General features: G+C 34.0%; 1 protein-coding gene across 1 annotated transcript in view; it reads right to left on the minus strand.

The window, feature by feature from the left end:
* The window catches only part of nampt2 (nicotinamide phosphoribosyltransferase 2), a 42,405-nt gene that overhangs the window by 18,013 nt on the left and 7,520 nt on the right, over positions 1-16,872 (minus strand). The window contains exons 2-5 of the mRNA XM_056468357.1: positions 16,148-16,283; positions 11,263-11,366; positions 10,996-11,124; positions 3,975-4,133 (exon numbers count right to left, since the gene is read on the minus strand). Coding sequence (XP_056324332.1) covers positions 3,975-4,133; positions 10,996-11,124; positions 11,263-11,366; positions 16,148-16,283 — 528 coding nt within the window. The remainder of the gene's footprint in view (positions 1-3,974; positions 4,134-10,995; positions 11,125-11,262; positions 11,367-16,147; positions 16,284-16,872) is intronic.

Here is a 16,872-nt window from a genome sequence, read left to right on the forward strand (position 1 = left end):
CATTGGTTAGGTTAAATTCTTATGCATCAATTATGCGCTTCAAACTTTTTCTTTATTGAGACATGTTAAATTCTTCTTTTGCAATGTTTCTAAATTGCATTGTTAATCATTTCTTATAAATTTTTAAAATCTGCTTTATCTATTATTTTCTGTAAAACTCCTTCTGACTATGACATGTCCACACTAAGTGGTTATAATAGACTTTATTAAGGGATTATATGCTGCATCCTTAATTTATTCTCATAGGTAAGGAGAAAACTCCACTTAAGTATCATACTTATATGGAAAATGAGCTATTTTTGCATTATAAAGCTTGAGGTATCAGAATCGGTACTCTGTATTGGGCAAACACCATGACAAGGAATCAGTACTCAGTATCTGCTGCAAAAATCCTGATTGGAGCTTCCCTAACTGACATTGCAATATTTTGTATTTGTGCAATATACTGTATATTGCAATTTGAAGATAATTTCAAGAGATGATTAAATAACTCTGTTTGGGAAATACTTATAATTTTACATTGATCGGGAGTATATATGCATAAAATGTAATAAATGACAAGCTTAATTCAATGCAATAGAATAAAGACTGAAATAGACAGTGCTTTATATGTTTCTGGAAAGTCTAACAGAATTGAGGTACAGAAATAAAATAATCAAATATCTCACACTGTCACACTGGTCTCATGGTTCGGTTACGATTATTATGCCATCGATTCGGTTCAATTCGATATCTTGGTGCATTGACGATCCTTTCCATACAAAATTTTATATTTTACTTCACAGCACTCAATTCTTATATTATTATACTATAGTATAAATATATTTAGATTTATATATTATTTGTAATACAATTTTATGCTTTAATACAAGCAGTCAGATATATGATCAACAAGTATCGCTATAACAGGTGAGAGGAGAGGAAAAGTTACCTCAAGCCAGCTGGTCAAAGGTTGACAGAGAGAGAGACATAAATGGGAGAAATGAAGTTCTCTCTAAAGCAGGGGCTTCTGCTGTAACTTCAGTGTCAGAGAAAGACTTTCCAGCAAACACACGCAGTGAATTGTGCAGAGTTTCTGCGTTAAGTAGTTTTAATTACTCGTGTTCACCTCTCTCACCATAGTAAGCTACCGCAATATAGTGCATATGAGATAAATGACATCAGTATGTAATAACCAGTTATGATTTATTACGGAACCAATATCGAATTGTCCGCGTCTGCATTGCCGTGTACGAAAGAAGCAATTAATTTTGACACCCCTAGTAGTCAACATTTGAAGTGGATAAAAAACTTTTATCTAAGTTGTCCTAAAACTATTGAACAACACTTATTCTTATTTTGATCAACTTTTTTGAACTACTGTGTCTTCATTGTAAAATAAATACAGTTAACATGATGTTCTTGTCCTCAAACTGTTTAAATCTGCTTTTAACTTTACAGTCACAGGCCTTTAAAAATCTTTAGGGTTATACTTTGCATGTATTCTGCATTCTGGTTAATTATAATGCCAACTTGACATTGCTGATTTGATGTGACTATTGCAGATGTGCACATTGCTATATCAATGCTGAAACGATATATTGTGCAGCTCTACTCACCATGATAAGAACGGTTATGAAAAGCACAACAATTTGCACATCAGTAATTACTATCGTGGTGTCAAACTTAGATTCAAAACATTGCCTTAGTACCATTAGCATGTTTTGTTTCTTACACAGTTACTGGTTGTATTCTCTACACTGTAAAAAAAAACCTGTTAATTTACATGTGCGTGTGATTTATGGGTGCTTTCTATTTGCATGATCTCTGATCTCTGCTCAGACTACTTTTGATGTTGAAAATTTAACTCTTAAATTCAATAAGATTTACTTTTAATGACATTTTTAGTAGTTTGAAACAACAGAGGAAATAATGCTTATAAAAAAAACCCATAAAATACCAGACAGATATCACATCGCCTGACTGTCAAATGAATCTTTTAGGCTATGCTATTTTCTGTAAATGTGTGAACAAACTTTATTAAACACTTGTGGTACTTCTGCCATTAATAATCATAAGAAACTTTGGGCTTTGTTACATATAAGTTCAAACATCTTAATTTGTCAACTGTCAGTTTCACGCCAGAAAATTTATTTAGGTGGATCACTAGTAATTATATTTGTTAACAATTGATTTTAAGATGTCATTGTCAACGCATGTTTCATTTTATTATTATAGTAATTACAGTTAATTATAAATATTTACACATAACTAACCCTAAACCTAATCTGCATGCTGTCTCGAACCACAAGTACATGTAATTAAGTAACGTTACTCAGAAGTTAAACATACAAGTTGTGCAGTAACATGGACACATTAAAATAAAGTTTAACCTTATATTTTATTCGGGTTTTAGTAATTGTATTACATTAACTTATAATATTATTATAATAGCATATTAACTAACAATGGCATTGCTTTGGTTTTAGTATTTATTAGTCTTTTAACCTTAGTTAATAAAAAAGCAAGTGTTCATTGCCAATTCATGTTAACTCAGGTCCATTAAATAATATTAACAGACACTAATTTTAAAGTCACAAATGAAATCAAAATGTACAATGTTTATTTTGCTAGCACACATTGTTAGTCTTAAGGGTAACAATTAATCTAACCCCCTCTGAAAATGTAAAATAAAACTATACAAAGTAGTAATTTAATGAGAGCGAATCATGACATTCTGAATAATATTATTAACTAGATTAACGCACTAAAATTTTTTAAAACCGTGAATGCGCAGTGCAAACTTCATTACTAACAAGTAATCTGTGCAACAATTAATTATAAGTAGATTAATTTCATAAAAGTTTAATCTGATAATCTTCAATCAAAATCTGACCATGTGCTTCCTCTCTAGATTGGCAGTTCGTCTGTGATGTCAGTTTGACGGCTTGGCCTGAAATTTGCTGAGGAATGCAAATTCAAGTTCACATGGACTGTAGTTAGTTAACATTGGAATTAACCTTAAATATGATTAATAAATGCTTTATAAGTAATCAATACAGGAACATACTTGGATTTGCTCCATTTACTATTAATTGCTAGTTTATTGTTAATAATACATTGAAATAATTATTATATTTTAAAGACATTTCAAAGCTTTGGAAGAGTTTTATTTAAAGTGTGAATGGATACAGATAAACTTGGAACAAAAAACATTATTTAATTAATTTATTTTTTTTCTATGGAGTCTCTTTTGGTCATACAACCCATAAAAGATTGTGTTTTTGTAAGTATCAATTTCTCATCATGATAGAAACACAGTAATAAAAGCACATCAATAGATTTGCACATCAATAATTACTATTGTGGCGTCAGACTTAAACAAAACATGCTTATGTCAGTTTGATGGCTTGGCCTGAAATATGCTGAGCTGTGCAAATGTCCAGTTCATGTGGACTGTAGTTGTAGTTGTACATTGAAATGAACTTTAAATAAGATTAATAAATGTTTTTTAAGTAGTCGATGCAGGAACAATCTTGGAGTTGCTCTATTTATTATTGATTGTTAGTTTTTTACTTAATAATAGATTGAACTAATTATCGTTATTTTTTGCATCCAATTTTATTTTTGTATTTTTATTTGCTTTATTTCATTTTGTGTTTGTTTGTTTAGACTTTATCAATCCCAAAGAGAAATTCACATGTCACAGCAGACCTCGCCATACTATAAGATAAATAAAACAAATTACATATATAAAAAGATAATAATATTAATAAAATGACATTCACGCTGCACACCTTTGTTTCAAACAACGAGTAGACACTAGTCCATATGCACAGTATTAATGCTAATACAATTCAGCATAATTCACCTAGTATGCTTTGGTTTTACAATCTGATCACTGTTGGTAAAAATAATTTTATTATGTATATAGCTAACAATAAACACCACTGTCCTGAACAGGAAGGGAATTTATTGATCCATGTCCACTGTACCTCCTGTGAAGACACTCCTCTGTAGCCGAAATCGTGCAGTTTAAGGTCCAGACTCTCCAGGTTCCCTGACGTGGCCTTCAGGTGCTTGGCCAGAATCTTTTTGAACTCCCTGGAGATTGTTGCCACGGTGATGGGGTACCACATTTGGACCAGCATCGTCTGCGAGCACAGAGTGTACACACAAATCACAGACGTCAGAAGAGACTAAAGATGGCTCACAATTGTCATGACCCCCACCTCCCACCCCAACTCATCAGCACTGTTTTATTTGTGAAGCTGACATACTGATCTGTGCCTTCTCAAGTTCTACACAATTTAGAGTGTGTGATGTTGACAAGAATATTGACCGTATTGAGAATACTGACCGGATTGTTGACCAAATATATAATATTGAAGATATTCACCTCACTTTGGACAAAAGCCTTTGCTAAATGACTAAATGTCAAATGGGGGAGGGGGATAATAATGATAATTAAACAATATGTTGGTATTAAGTGTGTTATGAAGCGAGTGACACTAAAACAAGTCAGACTAACATGTAAGATCTAGGCATGCACATCAGTTTTGGCTTAAATCAAAATTTGATGGTATTTATGTGTTGCTTGCATACTATTACTGATCTTCTCATAGGCAGTAGATTTCATTTGTTTTGCAAAACCATAGTCATTTAGCAGCTTCTTATACAAAGTAACTTACGGTTCATTACAAGAAAAATCATCTGTGATGAAGTGACTTAATGACATCTATATCAGTTTGTCCACACTAATCCAGATACATTTGAAATCATCTAAAAAATCTTGGAAAACATCTTAAAACTCTCTGCATCCACATTATCATTTTGGTAATCAAATTGGTTAAAAATACTTTTCATATCGTGCATGCATTAATGCGTATATTTACTTTGGAACATAGTAGTTATTTGTCTTGGAAAAGCATCAGTTTTTTTTTTGGCTTTAAGGAGTTGTTGCTGCGAGTAACACATGAGCATGAAGTTGCAAATACGAGCGAGAATATAGACTAGAAGATATGCCAAAAAAACATTTCATGTCCTTTGAAGAAAAGCAAGTATTCATAGTCCCAAATGCATTTGGATTTGTCTTATTTGGTACTAAAAGATACATTTCCGTTGCCTAAAAAAGCTGTGTGGATGCAAAGCCAAAATGGAGAGAAAAAAAAGTGTATTAGTGAGGAAATGACCTGAGCAGATGCTTTTATCAAACAACTTACAAAAAAAGACATCACTGAGGGCCAGAAATGTATCAAACAACTAGGGCTGTGCGATTAATTAAAATTGAATCGTAATCGCAATTTGAAACATTACGATTAGTTACCTGATACACCGTAAAAAAAAATTCCACACAATTCATTCGTGCTATCCCAACACAAATCTATTAAGTTAACTGACACTTTTAACAAATTTATGTGGATAAAAAAAATTAAGTTGTCTCAATGAAATCCCCAAAACTGTGTTGATTCAGCTTATTTAAAATAAGTGGTTTGAACAAGAAAAAAAAGGGTTTTTTGAGTGTATCTGCGATATGAAATATTTATGTATCATTTAATTTCCCCCACCCCGAGCAAATGCATGACTGCCGTGTGTGTGTCTTACTAGCTAATTGAGCGAGCACACTTTTGATCTGCCCAATCAGAATTGCACAATTGAACTTTGCGGACGGCGACAATAGTTAAAAAAAGAAAACAAACAGGAAAGTGCAGACAAGTGGGATAATGGCGTCTGCTGCTTCAGAAGCATTATTAGACTAATTAATATCACAGAAAAACAGCACGTCGGAAATATGGGAATATATTGGTTTCACAGAACAAAAACAGGTAATTTTTAAGAGCCCTATATATATATATATATATATATATATATATATATATATATATATATATATATATATATATATATATATATATATATATATATATATATATATACATACATATACATACAAATACATACATATACATATACATAATAGAACTAATACTTTGAGTCTAAAGGGTTAATTCATCCAAATTTTAAAAATCTGGTATCATTTTCTATTATTTTCTATTTCCTGAGACCTTTCATTTATTCAGAACCACTGAGGTCACTTAGAATGTTTTGACAATGTTTTCGGCTCCTTTTCTGGACATCTTTGAACATCTTAAGACCATTGCTGTCTATGGAAGATGAGAGAGCTCCTGGATTTCATCTAAAATATCTTATTGTTTGTTCAGAAGAAAAATGCAGGTCTAAGTATATTGGAAAGACATGCATTAATAACAGATTAAAAATTTTTGTGTGCCCTAACCCTTTAAAGGGCACATAGTTTACCTCTTTTTTATGATTTCTTATTAATATTATGGTTCTTCTGAGTGTGCCAGTTTAGGTTCAGTTTAAAACACAATTCAGATTTTTTTTCTTATAATGTGTTAAAAAGTGTCATGTTGGGGGCGTGTCCACAGCTTGCTAATTTAGGGGTGTGTTGCTTCACATGTAGATTAGTTTCGGCTTCCCGCCCAATGTAACAAGGGGGGCGGAGCCATGAGCTCACCCGCTCTGTGTTTGCAACAGAGTCAGACAGGAAGACTGAGAGAAGAAGCAGGAGTGAGAGGATCAGCAATCAGTCGTACATATACGACTCGGACACAGACCAAGCAGAGAGTACAAAATCATTTGTGTCTTTGTATAGTTTTACAGCCAATTGTGTGCTAGTTTCAAGTACCGAGCTTGTACACCGAGACTAATAACCATGCACACTGAATTAACTTTGACTGAGGCACGGGATGCATCGCTCGAAGCCGCGACACGGCACACCAGACGCGGCAGAAACATGAAGTGTCCCAAATCGTCGCGCCATGCATTTTAGAATTCTAAACATAGGTTTCTATCAGGGTACACACAACGGCGCTTCAAGTCGGCCAGCCAGCAGCTGTCCGTGGCGCCCAGCCGCCGACTTGAAGCACCGTTGTGTGTACCCTGATAGAAACCTATGTTTAGAATTCTAAAATGCATGGCGCAGCGTCAGGTACAGCAGCAACTAGTTAAGACCACAGGGAGCTTCTGTGATCACGAGAAATGCAAACGGCTGAAGTATAAGGTAGACTCAATGAGAAGTACACATGTTTGCAAACCTACCTAAAGATACAACCAATAATTCCGATTAGAACGATAATGTGGAGAATATTGATCTTGTGTTAAGCCCAATGAGCCTTGCATCTAAAAATAGAGCAAGAGTGTTCCTTTAGTGATATCGCTTTGACTCACGCTGAAAATGGCGGACGTGAATCAACAAACTGAGGATATGATGACACGCCTGTCAATCAATATTGGTGGGCGGGGGGACCGCACTCCTACGTCAAGTTGCAGTCGGTCTGAAAACCGCTCCAATTGGTCCACCGTTTTTATGTTGTTAAATTGAAAAAAAAGCACTGGGTGTGCTTATATCACCCCAATATGACGGCCTATACACCATACCTACACACATGTCTGTCCAAGCAGCTTGAAAAGTAGATTTTTTACCATAGGTGCCCTTTAAGTAATGGTTAATGAACACACATCTTGCTGTTCTTGCAAAATAAAGACAGACCTATCAGCAGCACGATTGTGCTGTGTGCAAGACTAAAGAGCTTCATTCTGTGAGAACAACTGGTTATATGTACATTATTCCACTTATCACACAGCACATTGCCACAAAGTTAAACGATTAGAGACAAAATGTGATATTAATGTGATATTAATTTAATCGGTTATTATCTGAGAATAACATTGGAATGTTGTGACTGATCAATCATAATCAAGAATTTCAAAGAGCAGCATAATAATTATACATAATGATAGTTAACGGAGTAAAATAATGCCCATCACTGATCATAAGCATGCATCTTTAGACCTGGGAGCAAAATAACAAACGGATTACCAGCCGTTGTGTGAATCTGTAGAGCTGTAGGCCAGACCTAATGACCTCATGTCCTCACTGACCCTAACAGCCAGTCCAAATCTCCCTCGGTTATCCGGTTCAACATCAACATGCTGGAAATCAAAGCCCTGAACAACAGGATGGCAGAATCATCCAATATGAAGTGCCAGAGTGTCAGCTTTACCGGCTATGCTGACAGTGAGACATTCATGGGGGCTTTGTGTTACTGTTAAGATTGTTGGAGCCAAAAAAAAAAAAAAAAGTTTAGGTCTAATAGAGTCTATAATTCAGACTTATTTGAACTTGTGTAGTGCCTCAAACATACAAACGTGAAATACGCATGATGGCGTGATCATAAACAGCAAGGTTACTTCCTTAAAAGGACCAGTGGCCCTGTAAAAAGACCCTCCGTGAAGAGAATCAGTCATTCAGTTTGGTTTAAACTGACTATTTAAGTAACATCTCCTTCACACAAGGTCCTTCATGGTTGATTAAATGCTGGTTGGAATTTGCCCTTAGACTGTGCTAGTATTAAAAAAAACAAAACAAGTGTATTTAAAAGAAGTCTCTCATGAGATTGCATTTATGGTCACAAAAAATACAGTACAAACATTAATACAGTGAAGTAATATTGCTTTTTAAAATAACACTGTTCAATTTTTTATATTTTAAAATGTTATATATTCTTGTGATTATATATACAGTTGAAGTCAGAATTATTTGCCCTCCTGAATTATTTGGCCCCTGTTTATTTTTTTCGTCAGTTTCTGTTTAACGGAGAGAAGCTTTTTTTCAACACATTTCTAAACATAATAGTTTTAATAACTCATTTCTAATAACTGATTTATTTTATCTTTGTCCTGATGATAGTAAATAAAATGTTATTAGATATTTTTCAAGACACTTCTATACAGCTTAAAGTGACATTTAAAGGCTTAACTAGGTTAATTAGATTAACTAGGCAGGTTAGGATAATTAGGCAAATAATTGTATAACAATGGTTTGTTATGTAGACTGTCAAAAATATATATAGCTTAAAGGGGCTGATAATTGTGACCTTAAAATGTTTTTAAAAAAAAATCAAAACTGCTTTTATTCTAGCCGAAATAAAATAAATAAGACTTTCTCCAGAAGATCAAATATTATTAGACATACAGTACTGTAAAAATGTCCTTGCTACGTTAAACATCATTTGAGAAATATTTAAAAAAGAAAAAGAAAATCAAAGGGGGCTAATAATTCTGACTTCAACTGTATATATTGTATTTTCTTCAAGTCTTCAGTATTACACGATCTTTCAGAAATAATTACAATATGTTAATTTGCTGCACAAAGAAAACATTTCTACTATTATTGTTAAAATTTGTGTGTTATTTTAATTTGTTTCTTTCGAGTTGTGATCAGTTTTTCTCATTCCACCTCTGTGAAGCAGAGAGAGAGAAAGGTATGGAAAGCAAGGTGGTTATTCATTGTGGTGGAACAAAGTAAATTAGAAGTAGAGATGCTCATTTCGGTTAATTCTGCCAACCGACAACTACCGCTCGTTAACCGAATATTAACTGCTAACTGGCTAGATTAACATTAAATTATTATTTAGTTTATTATTTAGTTAAAAAAATGTATGTGTCTATTTTGTGTCTGACACATTAAATATTGCATATTAAAATACTGATTTATTTGTTAATAATTGGTTTATATTTGTTAATATGCGAACATATTAACAACAGAACATAACAACAGAGCATCTTCAAGCACCTAGAATGTTTCCAACAGCGTAGAAAAACAGAAAAAAATAAATAAAAAGAATAAAATAAATAGGCCTGACCCAATATTTTTCACTAAAATTACAAATTTAGATTACAAAATGGAAACACTGACTGAATCCTTTTAAGGAACCGGCATAGGCTGTTTTTTCCCATCATATGTTTTTTTTTCTTCCATCAAATAAAAATAGCAGGCTACCTTGATGAATTGAAATATGCATTTAATTGTTCTGCTATTCTTCTTATATCTCAAACCTGTCAACATTTTGAATATAAGTTCTCTTTTAAAAATTATGTCTTGAGCGTCTGGTTTTACTTTAGAGCTTGTGTGCTTTTATTTCCTCTCTCACACGCAGTTCATGTGTGCGTGCTGAGTGTGATGAAAGACAACGCATTGTGCATTAATTTGCATACGTGTTCTATAAGCTGTAAAATGAAAGCCTCAGTTTGGTGCTGAGGAGTTATCATTATGCAAAATCAAGAAAATCTTTGGATTTGCTTGATTCGTTGATTATGTAGGCTATTTTAAAAATGGATATTTTATAAGAACTATTAATAACTAATTTTTCAAATGGAAAAAAGGTTGGTTTGTTGGTTGTACATGCCATGCCGGATCACGCTCAGATGGAGAGAAAATCCCGACGCTCCAACTTGTGGCTGGCTTGTTTGCAAAGCAGCGCACATTTCAGAAAGTTTTGTCTAGCGGCTTCTTTCTCCAATTGTGCAAATAAACAGCAGTGTTTATGATATGGATCCAGGATAGAGGCAATCAGCGTTGATTTGGCATCAACTCATCTATGTCAAACTATGACCAGCAATATTCTTCTTTCATTTTGCTTTTTAGGCAAAATATATCTGTAGGCACGTGTGGTTGGCACGCGTTACCATCCCGCGAGTTAACAAATATGTGTTGCACATTTATGCAGCCAACTAAAAAAAACTTTTTTTTAATCGTTTAACTGATACCATTAATCGGGTAAAAATGCACCCCTTTGGTTAACGGTGAATCGGTTATTTTGAGGATCCCTATTTAGAAGCCATGACACATTTTTAGGGTTCTCTTATAAACAGAAAACTGACAACAGCCGCTTCGGAAAAATCATTTTGTAACATTTGAAATGCCTTTGCATCAATTTAATGCAATGTTACTAAATGAAAATATACATTTCTTAAAACAAGATCTTAAACATCTTAGCAACACCACATTTTTGAACAGTAGTGTAAATATTATTTCCTACTCATTGATGTATTTGTCTTTTATATTTTATAATTGCTTACATCATCTACAATGGTTACCTTTTCAGTAAAACTTTTTTACAAGACATAAAAATGAAAGCGCACAAGTGATACCTCGATGTAATTAGTGAGCCAGAAGAAATCTGGATCCGTGTTCTCCACTGTGAAAAGAACGTTCCCTCTGGGAATGATCTTCCCCTCTGGAACTGCTTTGATACGGATTGGAAGACGGCCGTCATATTTCTGACAACACAATTAGAAAAAGGAAAAGGCAGGTGGTCGTTATCTTAATGCACATTCATCTCCGGAACAAAGTAAAAGACTTCAAAGTCATGTAATGGTGAAAAGTCTAAAATAAGAAACATTGACTTTGATATGCACCTCTAAAACTTTCCTCCATCCCTCTTCATCAAACACCGCCTGTTTAAAGTGCATCTGATAAAACACTTTTGCCTCCTGAATTTTTTCCTCCGTGATGACTGGACCTGCAAAATATTTATAGAAAAGCAATGAGCACACAAGAAAAATGTATAGAAAATTTGTACATAAAGTATATGCACAATGTCCAATATTTGGAATGGAGTGAAAATTTCTCAGTAGTTATATATATATATATATATATATATATATATATATATATATAAAAATAAAAGTTGACATGCTTTCAATGAGAGTACAATATGGTGCAATACCAGAATAACTTCTGTTTTTCTTCTATTTTTAGTTTCCCTAAATGGGATAATCAAGTTGAGTCTGAGTCTAACTCTTAAAATGCACTGTAATATTCATTGTATAAAGAGTGGGTACAAATGCTGTGGCTGGAAAGCAAATTTAAATCAATGGGGACACAAACAAAATAAAATGGTTTTAGTTTGAAACCCAACACAAAATAAACACTTTCTGGCCTAGGAATAAAAAGCATATGTGGAATCAGCCTAATGTAAATGACATTTAGCGATTAATTACTAGTAGTCTTTAATTGTATTTACTATAACAATGCTGGCTGGATGTTATGTCCACTTTTATCAATAATGAAATGTTGTAAAGCATCAAAATGGCCAAAACTACACCTCTATCGAATGTAATTTAAGGTATTAAATATGAAAGGGATGTAGATTAGTTATTTGTACTTACTCTAACAGAATAGGCCTGCATTCATGAACACTTTCATAAAAAATTTAAAATGGTCAATAATAGACTATTTGTTAAACCTCCAGTGGATGTTGTCACTTTTGAATAATTGAAAGCTTCAGTTTGCAGACTTGTTTTGACTGCTTGACTGTCCTCTAAAACTGTCCTTGAATGTGAGCTATTAGCTGTTTTGTTTCTCATTATCCAATCAGGTGAGTGACATTAGGTGAAAAAAAAATGTTTAGTCCGTGCCAATACACACACAAGCTAAAAAACAAACAGTACATGCATGTGATCCCAGTGAAAGTTCTGAGATCACTGTAAGAGTTAGGCAATGATGGAGCTAAAAGCAATGTCAAAATTATACAACCCCCCACAGACTGAAGTCATTTACCAGCAAATTACATTTCAACAGTTTAGTAGCATAGTAAAGGTGATAATGTGACTAAATAAAGCAGCATTTTTGGACTTTTGTAACACAACTTTGCCATTTTCTTTTTCCACAACAGATCTAAATTCATTTGGATATGTCTGTGGAGGTCTGGAAGAATGTTTTATGGAGTGATGAGGCCAAACTGTTATGGTAAGGGCCCCATGGATCAGCGTTGGTGTTAAAAAAAGACTAGGCATATGAGCTGAAGAACACCATACACAAAGTCAAACATGAAGGTGAGCCATTCTTTTGCTTCCCTGTTGTTGCATGAAGTGCAACGATTAACTTTCCAAGCTAATTATTTATTCTTTATATCAGGCCAAAGATTGTGATACTTTCGGTGCATAGAAAGAAGCTTGATTTTCATTAGACTTTACAGCAGGAAAAGCTTTCCAGATTATAGATGCTTGGTTCATGGACTGTTATAGAATGGCCTCTTCAGCCTCCAGAATTCTTATGGGGTCATGAAATGAGAAATCACGATTCTCTTAATATTGTGTCATATTGGTGGTCACTGTTCTATAAAAACATGCTGTAATTTTCAGAAATCCAGAAACTTCTTTTAAGTATAAAAACAAGGGATATAGAAGCCAATTTGCCAAAACGACAGGCTGGTAATGAGCAATTTTACTATGTAATAGTGTGTCTAAACTCCGCCTCCACAGAAGAAAATCAACACCTGTGGCACAGTCAAGTTTAAACCTAAGTGCTACAATTTATTACAGATTCAAGATTGAACAACAAGTGTCCTGAGATATATTTACATTTATTCATTTAGCAGATTTAGCTTAGATTTAGATCTTGTTTGGGGAGCATGTCGAAAATGTCAAGCCAATCAACAGCAACATGCATATAAACCAATTTATATTATGTATGTCTCTCTATGTACATTAAAGAGACAGGTAGTAGTAGGTTTAAGTAAAGTTTCTTTCATTCTGGATGGCAAGTGCGGTGACTAACACTGAGTGTATTTAGCAGTATTAAACACATATTTAGACTATTTCATCAGGCATGAAAATCCCTAAAAAAACATTAAACAAGAATGGCCTTCTCAGCTGCCATAGTTGCAACTCTTGCGTCATCAGTACAGAATGTTCAATGCAGCACCGTTTCAGTTTCAAAAACATTTTGCAATGCTTTATCAGGGTGTTTAAAACACAGGCCTGCTTCTGTATCAATGTTTAGCTGATTCAAACTTCAGTTGGTAAACAATGAAAGATGCAAATCAACCCAAATTCAAGCGATAAAGATGGCTATATAGATAACAGGACACAAGTTGTGGAAAAACACTTGCTGAGTCCCAATTCGCATATTTCCATCCTAAATAGTATTCAAAAATAGAATTAGTATGTCCCAAACCATGTTAAAAAAGTATGCAACAGGTTCCCTGAGGGTTTACCATTTCCGGTAAAAATTCAAAGTGTATAACTGTCTGTACTCTAACAGCTAATATTGCTCACAATGCATTGCCTGTTGGACTTGAAATTTGATTAGAACTACAAACTTAAATTAAAAACTGTAATCAAACTACAAACATGGCTGACGCGCTAGACCAACTGTCAAGTAGAGAGGCTTCGGTAAAGTTGTTAGAATGACCATGAATTAATAACTAGCGAACTGAAAAATATTTAAATTGCATTTTCCATGTTATATGTCATCTGCAACAACAATGTGAACATATGTCAAGATGTGTTTGGACATTAACTTCTGAATGCATAATTACCCAAAGACCTGAGAAGATTTCTCTGCATGAAAGACTCGTGAATGGGAGATTACCCTGCTGCTGCTTTTCCAGGTAGGTTATTAAACATGAAAGAAATGTTGATGATGTGTCAAGTTGATTGACAGGGGACGTAACTAAGCAACATAACGTTCTGTTAAAAAGAATGTAGTATGTCCCAACGCTTGCATAGTCTTCTGTTTCACACTTGAAAGTATATACTTTTCGTTCACAAAAAAAAGTACAAACTTTTAGGGCGTAGTATAAGTATGTAAAATGGGATGCAGCAACAACCTTCCAACATCGGGAAAGAGAAGAGAAACTTAATTTTTAAAGGATAGTTCACTCAAAAAAGAAAAAAATCCTAATTTACTCACTCTTGGCTTGTTCCAAAAAATGTTTTGTTACATTGAACATAAAGAAGATATTTAGAAGAATGTTGTAACCATTTACTTTAATAGTATTTGTTTTTCCTACTATGGATGTCAATGGTCACAGGTTTCCAACATTTTTCAAAATATCTTCTTTTATGTAGGAATTTACCTTTTTCGGTGAACTATTCTTTTAACTGCATCAATAAGATCTTTGTTCACTTAATTTTACCACAGATTTGTTCACACACAATGCTCAAGTTAATGCTGGATTTTCAGAACTACTGAAGCAAAAAGACGATGCTCTGTGGACTTTACTGAATCTGGCAGAATTTGTTTGTAGAAATTATGTGGTCACTATTGCTTCGTCTAGTTCTGTATTTCTCAACCACGTTCCTGCATGTTTTGGATGTCTCCTTTGTCTGTCACACTCATTACAGGTCATTACAGCTGATGATCTGAATCAGGTGTGTTTGGTTAAGGAAACATGGATAATGTGCAGAGCTGGTGGTCCTCCTGGAACGTGGTTGAGAAACACTGCTCTAGTTTTTATCATTTGTTTAATATGTACTCAGATTATTTTGTGTTTCTAACTTAACTCATGACAATCTTTAAAAAAAACACATCTGCTGGGATAACATGCTGACTTTTTAAATCTGTGCAAAATAATTTTAACATGTAAAACTAAGCTGAAATGTACAACGGTCTTATGTAAAAAGTATGATCAGGTTGTTCCAAGAAATCTTCTGCTGTTTTTGTGTAATTATGAGTTCCTCTGAACATCAGCCCAAATGTGACTCACTAATTTGTGATATCTGGAGGAACCTGTATCGCCATAAAGGTTCACTTTGTAACACTTGTGACCTATTTTAACAATTAACACTGTCAAAGACTAGAGTGAAGCTCAAAGATTATTACACAAATTCAGCACTGGCCAAGATGGACAACTATAGATATCTGTTGACTATGAAATGCAACCTTTGGGAACTGACGATTTTCTTACACAAATGTTTAGAGATAATTTGAATAGTTCAATTTTTGGACAACTTTATGTCCTCAGTATCATTCGAATGTACTTTAATAAACTTTATAGAATCATTTACATTTGCTTTGGTTTAACTGTCTTCATGTAGTATTGCTTCACAGCAAAAATGACTCACACATCAATAATTTGGTCACATTTGAATTTAATTAAATTGGATATTCGTTTTAAATTTATTTTAATTCATGCTGGTAACAAACCATTAACCAAGACTATTAGCTCAATAAACTCTTAATTAGCTGCTTATTAGTAGTAGTTCCGGAATGTAGAATAAGATAATTCTTTATAAGTACTAATAAACAGTCAATATCCTCATAACTGACCAGTAATAAGACACTAGTTAATAGCGTGAATTATCACTTAGGACCCATCTACTGTACATGACCACAGGTATTTTCAAATCTGCATCTTTTTGGCATTTCCTTTTGTGTGATATCTGATTGTGCACCAGAATCTCTGTTATTTACAAGATGTAATGGCCAGTCCATCATGTTGTCAGCCAACCAAACCGACAATAACCCTTTTTTGAGGCTTCTGATTTGTCAACATGACTTTACTGTTCGAATTACCTGTTAGGTATTTCTTCAGGAGATACTGCAGGCCAAAAAACACCACCTCGCTGAACTGCGCCCCCTTTTTATGCCGGCATTCGAAATAGGAGTACACTTTATTTATATTAGGAGGGTATTGCTTGTAGTGGGTAATCTGCAAAGAAAAAGGTTTTAGAATCAGAATTGCATACACACTAACATACACCACTATTTTCATTACCAAAAACTGCTTTTTTTTTAATCAAAAATACAGTAAATCAGCACTTTCAGAATATTCAGTATCACTACTTAAGGCTTCAGTGTCACTTGATCTTTCTATAATCGTTCAACAGTTTTAGATGCTCAAGAACTGTAGCATTATAAGTTATAAAAACATTTCTACTGATAAATATTATTATTCTACATTTATTTCTGGATTCTTTGAATAGAAAGTTTATTCATCTTCCTTTGGCTTAGTCTCTACTTCAGAGCTCGCCACAACGGAATGAACCACCAACTTTTCCATCACATGTTTCACGCAGTGTATGCCCTTCCGGCCGCAACCCAGTATTAGGAAACACCCATACACACTCATTCACACACACACTCATACACTACAGACAATTTAGTTTATTCATTCACCTATAGCGCATGTCTTTGGATTGTAGGGGAAGCCGGGGCACCCGGAGGAAACCCACGTGTAGGAAGGCAAATTATCACATGCATTTGTTTAAATGGCAAAACATGTCTTTTTCACCAAGAAG

Source organism: Danio aesculapii, chromosome 11 (assembly GCF_903798145.1).
Source record: "Danio aesculapii chromosome 11, fDanAes4.1, whole genome shotgun sequence".
In the NCBI taxonomy this organism is placed as follows: Eukaryota; Metazoa; Chordata; class Actinopteri; order Cypriniformes; family Danionidae; genus Danio; species Danio aesculapii.